Source organism: Rhinopithecus roxellana, chromosome 3, assembly GCF_007565055.1.
Source record: "Rhinopithecus roxellana isolate Shanxi Qingling chromosome 3, ASM756505v1, whole genome shotgun sequence".
NCBI classification, from domain to species: Eukaryota; Metazoa; Chordata; class Mammalia; order Primates; family Cercopithecidae; genus Rhinopithecus; species Rhinopithecus roxellana.
This window is the reverse complement of record NC_044551.1, coordinates 129,820,697-129,836,849: the sequence shown is the minus strand read 5'-3', so window position 1 is coordinate 129,836,849 and position 16,153 is coordinate 129,820,697. Positions and strand designations below refer to the sequence as shown.

The window sequence follows — 16,153 nt, the reverse complement described above, 5'->3', positions numbered from 1 at the left end:
AAAAACAAAAACAAAAAAGTGAGGAATGAGGTCGCAGAATTTACTTTTTCAACCACAGGTCAGAAAATCAACAGTGATGACACCTACCTGCTTTATCTTCTGATATTCTTGTAAGACTTCTTCATGAACATTCTATAAAATTAAATATTAGAAATCAGAAGAGAACAACTTCTTTTGTGTGTGGCAATACAAACAGCTAACATGCATTTAGCGAGAGTATAGGAAATGTTGACTGTGGGAATATAACTTGAAACAATCTTTATGGAAGGCAACGTGGCAACGGCTATCAAAATAGTCAATGCAAAATTGACTCAGCAATTCTACTTATCCTATGGACATACTTGCCCCTCAGTGAATGACGCATATACAAGATTATTCACTATAGCGCTGTTTGTAAAGCAAAAGACAGTAAACAAAACTGAAATGTCCGTCAATCTATACAAAGGATACTAAGAGGCCATTAAAACATGGGAAAGTGCTTTATGTACTGATATAAAAAAATTCTCTAATATGCATTATATTGTTTAGAGAAAAAAGGAAAGTGCTAAACAATATGGACAGCTTGATATCATTTATTTAAAAAAGAAAAACAGAATAGTATTCTAAGAATTTCATTACTTGCAAGATGCTCATTTCTCCCCATTTTAATGAAACCAGTACAAATAATAATGTATCATAATTTAAGTTATTGGGACATAAAACAATGGTACATGTTACAAATGAAGAAACCTTAGATTCAGTTAAATATGGTATATATGTTGAAATTACTTGTGTATAAATGTACATACATTTTATACCATGTGTACACACATGCATATACCACACACCTAAACACTTCCGAAAGAATACACTGGAAATCAGTAGCAGTGATTTTCTGTGGGGGCTGGTGTGGGGGGGGTCAGGTGCCTGGGGGGATAATAGCCTAATGTATGCACCAAGTACCAGGCATGGATTCAGGCACTTTACTCATGCTTACTTATGTTTATTCCTCACAACTCAATGATTATCCCATTTTATGGATGGGGAATTCAAGGCAAAAAGGCATTAAGTAACTTGCCCAAGGTCACACAAACATTAACCGCTCCTAACCAAGTAATCCTTGGAATTACATTCTAGTTTCAGTATAATTATATACATTGATAAATTACTATATAGAAAAAAATAAACCCCAAACCACCATATCACCAACCTCTTGCACCTCTGAACACCGATTCTTCTGGCACAGTCTTCTATAACTCTCACCAGCTTATTGAAAAAGATTAAGGCCCTCTAGTAGAAGATATAATGAATCTCTAGGACACAAATGCTCTCAGGCTGTTCATTGTTGTGGGAAAACTCATCCATTGTCTCCCGTAGGTTCCAGTCTGAACAGTGGTAGTGGGCTGGGACAGAGGCACCACTATACCATCTGTGTCCGTGAAGTGTGACAAAGTTATCTAGCCCACATGGGAGGGAAATACTCATTTCTATCAATCCCTTTGCTAAGAACTACAAAAAACAATCAGGAAACAGGTCAGGTATCCCCTGCTCTTTGTCAGTGGTAGTAATATTACTACTTCAAGTAGGAAAGTGAAAACAGAGTAAGACTGGTTAACAAAGATCAGTCTTTGTAGCTAGAAGCACCAAACTTCTTTACTTAAACCCCAAATATCTGTGTATTAAGCCCTCTTTATTTCCTATATCTTCCCTATTCTATCTCAGATTGAAGTTTAAAGAAAAATACTTGAAATAGCACTGTTTTGGGATAGCACCAGACCTATGAACTGTAGTCTAAGTTGGCAGTGTAATTAATCAAATATTTAGCTGAATCTCAAGATACAACTTTTTTTCCTATTTAGTTGTGTTTGGTATTTTTCTCAATATGTGATATGTTATAGTGGCACAAGGTTTTTTTCCACTGGTAGAAATACAGGTTTACTATGTTAATTTATTTTCAAGAACTATTTCAAATATTTAGTTTCCTAAAGCAGCAATGAGGCTGGTCTGCAAGAGTACTTACTCTAAAGGCTACTGTGATGGCTAAGGTTGAGCAGGGCAGAGAAAGAAAGAAGGTAAAATATGAAAGTCAGTCCAACTAGTTACAAATCCATTTACCTGATACTCTTTTGAGCCTGGAGAAAGGCGCTTTCTTTGTGCATCTAGTTTGATAAATCTTCTAGCTACAGTCTCCATCCTGGCATGCAAAGCTCTGTACTCATCATACTCTGCATTGAAGTCATCCTTATAATTCTGGCGTTGCTCATAGGAGACAATAGCGATATATTTTCTAATAAGAAAAAAAGATAAATGGAGAGTAGATTTAAACCAAATATTTAGAGATTAGATCCATGCATGTGTCACTAATGTTTAATGCCACTCTGCCACTGGTTGGCTGCCAGGTCACTCCTCCAAACATCTTCAGGTAAAATTATCACACAGAGTTGGAGAGCTTCAATGAAGGAGAGTAAATGTGGTAAAGACATGGTGGCAATGGAACTAAAATGCAACTAAGTAAAAAGAAAACAGTATTTACACAGATGTAGTCTCCTGAATCTTTCTCTATCCAAGATAATTCACTACCACACTAATGGTAGATGCTAACCCATCTGTTACAAGTCACAGAGAGACAGAAGGACTCAATGGGTAATGTGAAACCAGGAGAATGTCATGCAGTCACTGAGTGCTGAAAGTCAAAGCTCTCTTTGGACCTACTGCTTTATGAGAGGCAGTCTGTTGCTTGGCCTTTCAGACATGCTGCCAGCAGACATCTTCAACAAGGTGCCTCATGCTTGCTTCCTCTGTCCCTTTTCTCATATTTCTGACCAAGCAAATATATAAAGTACAAAAGGGAAATTACCAACCATTCTGTAAAATGAGGGTTAGACCAAAAAAAGGCATATTTCTCTAGTTCTTTTCAAACATTTAAATGTCATACTATGTTGAACAGAAGCCAGTGTTGTACTATTAGTCTAACTTACTTTCTTAATAAAATGCCATAAATCTGCGTTTTACTTTGGGATGTGAATTACTCTTAACTGGTAAGAGAAGACCATTTTCCTAGAGCATCGGTTTATTCAATAATAAATTAAAACAGCATTTTATTAGCATTTAGCATTACAGTATTACTTTTTTTTTTTTTTTTTGAGATGGAGTCTTGCTCTGTCGCCCAGGCTGGAGAGCAGTGGCGCCATCTCAGCTCACTGCAACCTCTACCTCCTGGGCTCAACCGATTCTCGTGCCTCAGCCTCCTGAGTAGCTGGGATTACAGGTGCATGCCACCACACCCGCTAATTTTTGTATTTTTAGTAGAGACAGGGTTTTGTCATGTTGCCCAGTCTGGTCTTGAACCCCTCGCCCCAAGTTATCCACCCACCTCAGCCTCCTAAAGTGCCAGGATTACAGGTATGAGCCACTGTGCCTGGCCTATTACAGTATTACTTATTTGTAGATCTGGGAACTGGGATCACATAAGGATCTGGCCTGGTTCTCTGCACTCTGTGTTCCTGTCATTAATGCAAAATTCCCTTGAGTTTTTGAAATAAAAATTGAGATTTCAAAGCAATTTCAGGCAGGTGGCAGGAGCTTCAGGATGCCCCTTGGGGGTACACATATATTCTTCACTGCCATAAAATCTTGGAGTTCAGTCCTCTCCAAATGGTCTTATATAAGCCCATCAGTTCATTTAAATTGCTAATATCACAGATGCTTAGCAGGAAATGTGAGAAAAGTGATGCAGTGAGCAAACTTAGTGTCCTCATTAATATTTTTATTCATGCTGACAGTGTAGAGGTTTAATTTTCTAAGTGTAATTGAAACAGTGATAGTCTGCTGATGTAAAGCTGCCCTTCTGGTGTCTTAGCTATAAAAGGTACACTGCCAGCCAAGCAGTGAAGCAGTCCTTCCTGGGCACGGGCTGTATTGACTGTACACCAGAGGGAGGCCTGGGGTAAAAAGAGGTCCCTGGGGATAAGCATATATTAGCAACACAGCTAAACTGATCTTGAAACGCAGACTTAATTTGTTATATATTTATCGTGCTTTCTCAAAATCACACCTTCAGTATTTTATTTAATAACTTCCTTAGGGAAATTATTCAGTGACCACAATTGTGTGGTCAACAACTGTGTTGCTAATATAGAAGAAATTATTTGGTTACACTGGCATTTTTAAGAAAAAAGTTTGCCTACTTTTACGAAAAATTGTTGTAGTTCTACAGTTGGCTCTTTATGTGGTGATGGAAAAAATTTTAATAAGTTTTGACAGCTTAACTACAAGTAAAAGTAGTCTTATTACATAAAAATTAGAAAGATTTTGGTTAAGTATGAATTATTCAAAGGTTGATCATTTAGGTTTTATTTGTTTATTTATTTTTATTTATTTTTTTGAGATGGAGTCTCGCTCTGTCGCCCAGGCTGGAGTGCAGTGGCGCCATCTCGGCTCACTGCATCTCGGCTCACTGCAAGCTCCGCCTCCCGGGTTCATGCCATTCTCCTGCCTCAGCCTCCTGAGTAGCTGGGACCACAGGTGCCCGCCACCATGCCTGGCTAATTTTTTGTATTTTCAGTCGAGATGGGGTTTCACCATGTTAGCCAGGATGGTCTCGATCTCCTGACCTCATGACCGCCTGCCTCGACCTCCTAAAGTGCTGGGATTACAGGCGTGACCCATCGCGCCCGGCCTTGATCATTTAGGTTTTATAGTATATCCCTTTAGTTTTTTTATGAGGCAACTTAAGTTCTGTAGTTTTGGTAATTTTTCTGAAAATCCATTATTCAGTGGTTACTGAATAATGCTTAGGGTTTAATAACAGTCTTTTTTTTTTTTTTTTTTTGAGACAGAGTCTCGCTCTGTCACCCAGACTGGAGTGCAGTGGCCGGATCTCAGCTCACTGCAAGCTCCGCCTCCAGGGTTTACGCCATTCTCCTGCCTCAGCCTCCCGAGTAGCTGGGACTACAGGCGCCAGCCACCTCGCCCGGCTAGCTTTTTGTATTTTTCAGTAGAGACGGGGTTTCACCGTGTTAGCCAGGATGGTCTCAAACTCCTGACCTCGTGATCCGCCCGTCTCGGCCTCCCAAAGTGCTGGGATTACAGGCTTGAGCCACCACGCCCGGCCGACATTTAAAGACTTCTAAGGAGAAGTGGTTTGCAGTTAAAGAGGTGAACCCCCTCGGCAGCAGAGCCAGAGGCTGTCCTGGAAGCCTGGCTGCAGACAACGGACCCTTCCTGGGCCAACTAAGTGGTAGGTCATAGCTGCCTTTCAAGGCCCTCCTACAGAACTCTAAAACCATTACATACACTACCTCAGATGAGAGGGTACTCAGCAAGGTTTCTCAAGTTCCTGTTAGTTAAGAGATGATAACCAGCATTATGGTTTCATACTGTATCATTCCCCAATAAGTATAGCTTTCACACTACTGTTAAGCAGAAGTAACACATTTTAAATCTAAAATGATCTTTACTCTGGAAACGAAAAGGGCTAAACAACATAGTTTAACATTGTCCACCATGAGATGCTACTAATAGAATAAAAGTGTTCAGACAGCCCAGATTCCATTTTTCCTTCTCATTCTAGCTATTTTGCACATTTGTTCATTTTCAAAGCTATCCAAAGTCCGATTTGTTTGCTCTTTCCCTCTCCATTTTTCCAGGCTCTTGCAACTTAATTATTTTCTTCTTACAGAAACCTTTTATTCTGTAAAAAAGCTAGAATTATGTGTCCAAGTTATAATTTCTGTGATAACCAGTTACAAAAATGTCCCCACCTCAGCATTTAGCAACTTGTCACAACAAGAAAACATTATAACCATTACTAAATTGAAATGATCAGATTTTACTCTTCTCTCCTCTAAAAATTAAATTGAGGGCAGAACTTTACTTAAATAAAAATCAGTCTATCTTAACACTTTGTATTATTATGTGCAGAGGTTCAAGCACTTTGTCAGCAATAAACCATCCCTTTGGGGGACCCAAGTGAATGACTGGGCATTGATAGACTGTCAGCTTTGAAGAGTCAGATCCCTAAAATCTTTCATAATCAAATGCTTAGCCAGGCCCCAGAACAAAGGACAGGCTTCTCTATAGTTAAAGGCCAATGAACACAGCTCAGAGCGGAGGGAGGCACAACCTGCTCATGCAGACAAGGGTAGATTTGGGACGGGCAGGCTAAATGGCAGCCTTTCAATTGCAGAGGTGGCTCCAGGACTCTATTTCTGGAACTTCTTACTTTTCTGATTTGCAAATTATGGGAAAAGAACTTGCAAACTTTCTAAAATCAAGTCGCTCTCTCCATTGGCAGACATATGAACTTACATCAAATAATCTGGGAGTTCAATTGCTGAAGGTTCCATGGAGGCAGTGCAATCCTCTTTAACTCCTACAAAGAAAAAAAAAACAAAATCAGAGCATTCATCAACCAGGAAGGTTATCAAATGCCTGTAATTCTAAAATAGATTAGAAACATCTGGAACACTTTTCCTCAAATTCTATTCTTCCATCTCAATAAGCAACAGTGAGCAAGGAATACAATTGAACACGAACAATAGAGGCCCTATGACCAGCGCCGGCAGAACCGACGCCAGGCATTTAAAGCACCCTGGCTACTGCATTGTCTGCACAATAAAGGAATTCCATCTTAACCCAAGGTCAATCTTCTATTCTTTCAACAACAGTTGTGGCATCTGCCCAGCAATTCAAAGACTGTGGTGGCAGATGCAGCCAGACAATGGGAGATACAAATTTTACATCAACATCTACTTTTCATGGGATTCAAACAAGGCGGATGAGACAATAGAGTCAGGTAGCAGACTGCTTTGGTCACTGTATTTTTATTGCCTCCCTTTTTTGTATGTAGACAGTGGAATTGGGTAGAAAGTTTTTCCATTGGTTCAAAGTAATTTAAAATAAGGTATTATTGAATGTCGATTTATATTCCTGTAATCTCTAGCACTCATAATACTAAACAGATTTTTCTTTTTTTTAAGGACAAAAAAAGTGCTAAACATTATGGCTACACAGTGAAAGTATGTAAATCCCTCAGTATTCCATTTGCTTAAATGCACCGTGTCCAGAGGATATTCTCTTTATTAGGGTAAGTTTTTATCATTCTTTATTAGGGTAATTTTTTATCATTCAAAGTAGGGTTAAACTGATAACTCGAACCCTAATCATGCCCACTGGCAAAACATATAAAAGTGAATGTTAGATAATTTTTCGGTTTAATATTTTAAAGGACAAAGTACTCTAAACAAATACAAATACATAGACTCTGAGTGCATGCTGCTCACCTATAAATATATTTGATTCATGCTTGGGTAAAAGAACATGCTTTTACAATAGCCTGAGTCTTAAAGAGAAAGGCATTAAGTGCAGGTCACCTGGCTTCCCTTCTGCCACAGACACCAGATAAATTCCAAAAAATGCAGGAGATGTGGGTCTGGAGCTTTCCTAAATTTGTAATTATCCCAACTGGTTCTGAAAGTTACTATATCCTCAGTAAAGAATTCAAAGAGACTAAGTGTGCTTCTCCAGGTCTCCAACTCTGAGAACACTTGAAACTCTGATGTAGATCTCAACATACTGAAATCCAGTTTTCCTGTCTCTAGCCTTTGACTCAGAAGCACCACCTGAGGGTGGAACGTGTGGAGAGTGGAGTTTACCCAGTGGCTTATGAACTCTGAACATAGAATTCTACTTCTTCATTTCTTTTCCTGACCTGACAAATTCAACTACAAGAGTGTTGAGGGAAAAAGCTTACACCTACCTTTTGTGCCATTACATAGTATTATATTGCTTGAAATATTTAAACAGAAATGCTTTGACATGCAATGTATCCAATCTAGATCAAGAAAAGCACGTATCATATCATATTCTACAGTGGCTTCTTTGGAAGTAACACTAAAAAAAAATAGAGCTTCTCTCATATGGCAAAGATGATCAATTAAATCTAAGGATTACAGACTTTCAGAATCATGAGCAAAAGAAAGAAAGACAACACTCCTTATAACTCTATTCATTAAAGTAATTTTTCCAAAGCCATATTTTCCTATGGAATTCTGCCTTAGTTATTCTGGTTTTAAAACTGGCAGCAATGCCAAATGGTGAACTTGGATCTTCTGTGTGATGGCATGCAAGGCATTAAGTTTTAGAGGACATATTTTTTAAATAAGAAAAATCTAATTTTGACAGTTTTTAACACTTGGTACATCTTAGGCAAGCAAGCTTTTTATGAATTAGCTTTATTTAGAGGTAAAGCTTTAAGTTTCTTTGGATCGCTAGATATTTAGCATTTAAGCTCCTAAAGCTTGAAATGGTTAATTTTACAAATAACAATTGATGTTAGTTCACTAAAACAGGACTCTCAAAATTGGGGGGAAAACCCCTAAACCTTAAGATCTATTAAGCGAACACCAGAACAGCCTTGCAAAAGACAAAGTGTTTTCACTCTAAATAAAGATGATGTTATGGATCTGCAAATGAAATTTTATCTTGGCCTGATTTATTAAAAAGTTGACATTTCCCCTGTGCTAATGTTAATTAAAGCAAGGGTGACCCTGTTTCATTGAGAAAGAAGGAAATGAATATTATTATTGCAAACTGTGTCTGGTTAAATCAGTTCAAGAATGGCATATAATAGGTCATGTTGAGGCTGCGCAATATCATAACAGATATGGAAAAGAATGTTAAAGGTCCACCTTCCAAAAAGGAGTCTCAAGTATGCCAGTCATTTTTAAATGCCATTCTTATTAATATAAAAACCATATTTAATATTTGGCCAAAAAGAGATGGAAAACAACTGCTGTAAAACGAAAAAAAAAAAAAAAACTGCTCAAAAGCACAAAACTAAGATTAATAATTAAATGAAACGTCATTTGCTAAAGAAATCACTAATTATAAACTGTATAATTTCAAACTCATGATAGCATGCACTTCTGGTTCATCTAACATGTAGTCAGTACTTTTACAAAGGTAAAATACCTCCACTGGAATTTGGACTGGAGTTATTTAGCTTGGCAATTTCCTCTTCTCTCTTAAGATCTTCCTCCTTTTCCTCAATAGTCTCAATGTCGTGCTTTTTTATTTGGTCCTTTTCCTTATGTTTTTTAGACTTCTTTTTGGACTTTTTGTGAGACATTGAATGGTTTTCTTCCATAGGCTTTGGACACTTTAGTAGAACTGAACCAGGGGGTAAGGTTTCCAGAGAAGTCCTAGAGGTATATTTGTCTTGCTGGTCCTCATAGATACTATCGTTTTGACTAAAACTGTCAACAGGTAGGTCTTGAGTCCCCCGGCCTTCTGGAGTGCTAGGGGAATTGGAGTTAGAATTTACAATCTGAGGAGGATGTGAGACGGGCAGGTGGGTTGAAGGCAGCGGTGGAGGGGTGGGGATGGCAGCAGCTGCAGGGGGCAGTGGGAGGCCTGCAGCAGATTTTTCACTGGTGGGATTCAAATGACCATTTAGTGTTGGTGGTACTCTGTTCGTCAGGTGAGATATTCGGGCTTTTTTATTCATTAAAGGATCAATAAACTCTGAATCCAAAAGCCGTTTCTAGGGGAGGGAAAAGGAAAAAAGTGAGCCAGTTTGCACTAAAATTAAATAAATTCAAGACATGCATGGCTGGTTAAACAACTAAGTAACCTTACTTAATATTAATATTATCAGGGTTGTGTTAACCTTTCTTCATGCTTAAGCAAAAACAAAAACAAACAAACAAAAACAAACAAAAACTAAACCAGAACAACAACAACACAAAACCAAATGTGAAACAAACTTTCATGTTTAATGTCAAAAACCAGAATCTGGCAAATATTTCTTGAAGTGCTTACTGAATTCTTTCTAATCATACAGCTTTATCCTAAGTTCCAAGAGAGACTATGCTGATTTATGTGGATTATACCACTCAGGAGAGTATTAAACAGAGGCAGTCACCCTCCATTGCTGGCCATGGTTGACCTAGTTACATTAAATGAGAGGAGAAAGCAATTTGTACCATTTGACTCTGTGAGAACTAACACAGCTAGGTAAAGGGCAATAGCCTGCACTTATTTTAATCTTTAATGGGCTAAAATGCTCCAGTTAAGAATATTTTGGCTGTCATTTATCATTCCACCTGTCTTTTTTTTTTTTTTTTTTTTTTTTTTTTTTTTTTTTGAGGCGGAGTCTCGCTCTGTCGCCCAGGCTGGAGTGCAGTGGCCGGATCTCAGCTCACTGCAAGCTCCGCCTCCCGGGTGCACGCCATTCTCCTGCCTCAGCCTCCGGGTAGCTGGGACTACAGGCGCCCGCCACCACGCCCGGCTAGTTTTTTGTATTTTTTTTTAGTAGAGACGGGGTTTCACTGTGTTAGCCAGGATGGTCTCGATCTCCTGACCTCGTGATCCGCCCGTCTCGGCCTCCCAAAGTGCTGGGATTACAGGCTTGAGCCACCGCGCCCGGCCTCATTCCACCTGTCTTACAGTGGGAATGGCCAGCACTTTCAGAAGAGTTTCTCTAATTATCTCTATCACTGTTGAAATGGTATTTAATTTTTTTAGCCCTTACATATCTCTTTACCAGATTGGAAGATAAGTCTTAATAATTGGTCCATTAAAATTAGGTGGAAGTATTTTTTTAAAAAAATCAAGGTAATAGGAGCCTAATCTGTCAACAACAATAATAGTGTTTAAGTTAAAAAGGAAATTTAGATAGTTGAAAACTACAAAATATAAATTCACATTTATGCTTAAATATAATGCTGTGGCTTGTATTCTAGCTTGAAAGAAAATAATGGTTAATCAACTCATTACTTTATTTTGTTTTCAATTTAACACCGTTTATTTGGCACCCAGTATATAATCTGATCAGAGTAGACGCAGTTTCATAATAGTTGGCATTAAAAGTGAGACTTCCACAGACATTGTATATATGCAAGGACAGACCTGCTTTTTTTCCTTTTTCTTTTTTGTTCTCCCTCTGTTCCTCAAAATAAGTTTCTAATATTTTTTGATATGCGAACGGCCGTTTGCCCAGGGCATGCTTAGTGTTCTCCACACATCTGTGGGCTTCTCACTAATTCTTGGGAGTAGGGTCCAGAGAGAGAGAGGGAGGACACTGTGTCAGCAGTACTGGGGTGGGGAGGTCTGTCCCACTGTCTGTTAAAAGCACCCAGAACACTGAGAGAGTTCTGAGTCTGGCCAGTCAGCTGAGAAGCAGGCAGGCTTCACTGTAGTACTGCCTAGGTCCTCTCACCTTTTTCTAGGATGAGCTCAATTTCTTGGAGAAAACTCTAAACTGGAGAAGAATCTGATTGGGAGTACTCTAATAAGGATCCAGTTGAAAAGAAAACATGGAAACATGCCATCATTTTTGTTTATTTGTTGATTGTAAATCCAATTTCCCCCAAAAACATTCTTCTGGAACATGTTGACAGACAAAATTAAATATCTTCAATTTTCCATATAATCTGATAATTGTATGGGACTGGGTAAGTCTTCTAGTTAGTGACCAAATTGGAAAGTAGATAATCTTACAACAAAATGTAAACTTTAAAAATGGAAAGCAAGGTAGACATTAAGTACTCGGACAAGCAGTGCTGTGTAGTGGAGAGAGTTCTGGGCTGGAAGCCAAGACCTAAATTCTAGGCTAAGCTCAGCCATAACCAGCTGGCTTTGGGCAGGCAAGCTGTCCAGCTTCTCTGGGTCTCATTTCCCTCACTTATACATCAGAAGACCTGATGAGAGGCCCCTAATGTCTATGTTAGGTCTATAATTCTGTAAGTTTATGAAATACCTGAGGAGAAGATACAGCGTCTCTACTAGAACATACGGGAGATTCTGAACGGCTGGTGCCTGCAGCATTCTGAGATGGATTTAGTTTTCTGTAAAGGACACACATGTTACGTGTTACGGAGATGATTTAAAAATGTTCATGATGGAAAGCTTGCCTTGCTTCTCTTTCCCACCTTAACACTAAAATAACAATGACTAAAATAATTACTTATTTCCATAATTTTTAAAGAAACATTTTTTTTAAAAGCAAGAAAGAAAAGAATTCACCTAGAGAGCACTGACTCCAATGACCGTCTGTCTATTTCATTGTATCCAGGCCAGTCTCTCTGAAGCTCTTTAAAAACATAATCCTTTAAGGTATATGAGAGGTCCTTAGGATTCAGATTGGCTACCTGGTATGAGGTATAAAAACAGAGCATTAGGTATTTTTACTATCATCTCCTAACCTAAAACAGGCAACCTTTAGGGTTTACACTGAAAATAATTACATCAATTGGCCCCAAAGGGACTGCTAGTTTTGTATTACATGCCAGATCTCAATAAATGCCATTAATTTCATTTTGGGAATTAAAGCTTTATATACACAGCTTAATGTTTTTTTCCCTGAATGGCCATTGTATTTTTAATATTTCTAATCAAATAATAAGCCCATATTAGGCAAAAAGTGAAGATTTTAAAAAAATCAATTATTTTTGTCAAAGGAATCTAAAACAATTATACAGTAATCTCCTTATCTTCAAAGGATACATTCCAACACCTCCAGTGGATGCCTTAGAACTCTGATGGTAATGAACCCTATATATACTGTTTTTTTCTTATACATACATACCTGATAGTTTAATTTATAAATTAGGCACAGTAAGAGATTAACAACAATAACTATTAATAAAATAGAGCAATTATGCCAACATGCTGGCAACACTACTCTTGTGCTTTGGGGCCATTACTAAGTAAAATAAGGATTACTTGAACACAAGCACTGTGATATTACAACAGTTGATTTGAAAACAGAGATGGCTAGTGACTAATGGGGGACATACAGAGGGTTATCAGATCTACTGCCATAGTATTGCAGTGCATGTGTCCAGGTAACCCTTACTGTACTTAATAATGGCCCAAGATGGCTACTAAGTGACTGAGTGGGTAGCATCTACAGTGTAAAGCTGAACAAAGGGATGACTCACATTCTGGGCAGGACAGAGCAGGACAATGTGAGGTCTCATCACATTTCTCAGAACAGTGCGCAACTTAAAAGTAACAAAATGTTTACTTCTGAAATTTTCCTTTTAATATTTTTGGATCATGGTTGACCATAGGTAACTGAAACCCCAGAAAGCGAAACCATGGATAAGGACTACTGTATTACCAACATCCTTATTTACTTCTGGGCATTGAGTCCATTACTTTTGAGTCACAATAAAAATCCTTGATCACTTGTATTAAGTAGAAACCAAACAGTGACCAAATGTTGGGTTATAAACTTTCCTTTCAATCATCAACAAAACACTGTCTTCATAAATAGTATCAGTTCTGATAACCTTGTCTGTCTTTGGATAACCACACTTGCTCCTTATATCTGCCAGTTCTCCTGAAGAACCACTTACTCAAAGTCCTTGAAATTCCCCAAACCAATAAATGAAAACATATGCCTAGAGAACCCCCAAATTACTGTTATTAGTCAGCCAGTTTATTCCAAAGTGTAATCTTTTCTCATCCCTTAACTGCAATTCCTAGAGTGTCGGTTGTGTTAGTCGGCTAAGCCATTAACTAACTACACAAACATATGGGTTCATGTGTCAAACCAAAAGTAATTTTTAAGGCTAGGAGAAAATTACTCCTGCTTATCACTTCCTACTGGAATAGATCATTCTTTCTGTGTCTTTTAAAAGTACTATCAAATATGATAGTTTATGCTTCTCACAGCTTAGCTGAATACTATTCTAACATTAATGTTGCTATAAAGGAGAAAATAGATTTATCCTAAAATTCAAATTTGCAAATAATATAGGATCCAATCAGATTTCTTGAGATGGAATAAACACAATCCATCAATTTTCTTTTTCTTTCTTCTCTTTTTTATTTTTTGAGACAAGGTCTCACTCTGTCACCCAGGCTGGAGTCTAGTGGCAGAAACACGGCTTACTGCAGCCTTGACTTCTTGGGTTCAGGTGATAATCTCACCTCAGCCTCCTGAGTAGCTGGGACTACAGGTGGATACCGCTACGCCCGGCTAGTTTTTGTATTTTGTATTTTTTGTAGAGATGGGGTTTCGCCATATTGTATAGGCTGGTCTCAAACTCCTAGGCTCAAGCAATCCTCCCTTGGCCTCCTAAAGTGCTGGGATTATAGGTGTGAGCCACTACGCCCCACTGGCAATGCTTCCATTTTCTTTTACCCTCATCTCTACACACATTAACATCCCTACCGCCACAGCAATCGGTTTTCTAGGTTTTTGTAGTAGGACATTCTCCTGGTTTCCTCCTCTCTTAGAACCCCCCTTTTTTCTTTTCCCCCCGAGACAGAGTCTTGCTCTGTCACCCAGGCTGGAGTACAGTGGCATGATCTCAGCTCACTGCAACCTCTGCCTCCCGGGTTCTGGCAATTCTCCTGCCTCAACCTCCTGAGTAGCTGGGATTACAGGCGCCCACCACCATGCCCGGCTAATTTTTGTATTTTTAGTAGAGACAGAGTTTCATCATGTATTTCACCATGTTGGCCAGGCTGGTCTCAAATTCCCGACTTCGTGATCTGCCCACCTCGGCCTCCTAAAGTGCTGGGATTACAGGGGTGAGCCACAGTGCCTGGCCTAGGACCTTTGTTTTTTAAGTCTGTTTCTCAATCCTTTATATGTTGAAATGCTGAAATGCTCAGTGCCTGTTTTCTGCTCTGTTTTCCTCATTCTCTTCATTTCCTCCTAAGATGATTTCATTAAGTTTGAAGACTTTCAATACCCGATATATATACTGCTAATTCCTAAATTTATAACTCTAGCCCCAACTATCCTCTGACAACCACACTCTTACATATAACTATCTATTGACAACTATCTCCACTTGGATATGTCTGATAGACATCTTCCAAATGGAGTCTATGTAAGATAGAATTCCTGATCCTCTTTTCCCCCTTAAACCTACTTCTTTTCTATCCCTCTCCATCTCAGTCAATGGCACAATATCCATTCAGTTGCTCAGCCAAAAACCTAGCTATAATCATAGATTCCGTTCTTCCCCTCATTGTCTCCCTACACCCAACCATTAGCAAGTCTTACCACAAAATATTAGGCTCTTTAAGTAGTCTCTCTCCTCTACTCCTGCCCCTCCAAGCCATTCTTGCCATGGAAGTCTGAGTGATCTTATTAAACTTATAAATCAGATTATGTCATATCTTTGTTTAAAACTATAATGAGTTCCTATCTTACTCAAAGTAAAACCTAAGCTTCTTGACCATGGCCTAAAAAGATTCTCTGGGATTTAACCTCTGCCTCCCTCTTCCGTCTGCTCTGGCCTTCTCTGTCTTGAGCCCACCTACAAGTGCTGACTCATCTTTTTGTCTTTCACACAGCATTTCAGTTAAAATATGGCCATCTGAGAAAAGGTTCCTTGATCTCTCCACTTAAAGTAGGTGATCCCTTCCCCAGCTCCTTTCAACTCCTAACTGGTCCTGAAATTGTCTCATGAATAAGCTCCATGAGGACAGGGTTTCTATTGGGGTCACTTTGGGATTCCAGCATTTAAAACAGTGTCTGGTACACTGTAGATACTTAATAAATTGAATTGAATGAATGAATGTTGAGCTTGAGCCAAATATCCAAATGTCAAGCTGGAAACATTATTCAACTTTATCTAGTTTCTGATTGTTAAAATTTAGTTTTTTCATAAAAAGTCATTCTAAGATAAAAAGGTTTTATTAATACATAACCAATTTAATAATAAACAGCAATAAACAAATTTCCTGGTGGATGTTAAGCCCTTTTAAATTTAGGTACAAATTTTACTGGGAGCCAACATCTTAGTTTATTTTAAAAACCTATTACTTTGATGAATTAATAATATCCACAGGGTTCTGCAAACTACTGTGTAAGTAACAAGTAAGCAAATTATCTCTACTGACACAGGCAAAGCCTGATTATTTTAGGTAACTTGTTTCCCAACTAGTTTGTTTGGGACAGAATAACCAATTTTGGTATGATTTGTGTATCTTGCTGCTCTTTTTCTTTTTCTCTGGTGCCTACATTTGGTCAGTTTTATTAGAGCAAAGTCATGTTATTTTTCTTGTTAGCTGCTAGCAATGTTCAGGAAAGGGAATTTAGGTATAATCCGTTTATGTCAAAGTTCTGAATATGCTTGATATCTTCCTTGTGAGTTTAAATTAGATCATGCACGTGAAATGCCTAGCACTGTGCCTGGCACATAGT

The 16,153-nt window shown here is 38.5% G+C and overlaps 1 protein-coding gene across 1 annotated transcript in view; it reads right to left on the bottom strand.

Moving 5' to 3' along the window:
* Positions 1 to 16,153, bottom strand: part of ELL2 (elongation factor for RNA polymerase II 2) — a 77,096-nt gene that overhangs the window by 3,910 nt on the left and 57,033 nt on the right. The window contains exons 6-11 of the mRNA XM_010380593.2: positions 12,007 to 12,131; positions 11,741 to 11,828; positions 8,953 to 9,523; positions 6,289 to 6,352; positions 2,095 to 2,266; positions 88 to 132 (exon numbers count right to left, since the gene is read on the bottom strand). Coding sequence (XP_010378895.1) covers positions 88 to 132; positions 2,095 to 2,266; positions 6,289 to 6,352; positions 8,953 to 9,523; positions 11,741 to 11,828; positions 12,007 to 12,131 — 1,065 coding nt within the window. The remainder of the gene's footprint in view (positions 1 to 87; positions 133 to 2,094; positions 2,267 to 6,288; positions 6,353 to 8,952; positions 9,524 to 11,740; positions 11,829 to 12,006; positions 12,132 to 16,153) is intronic.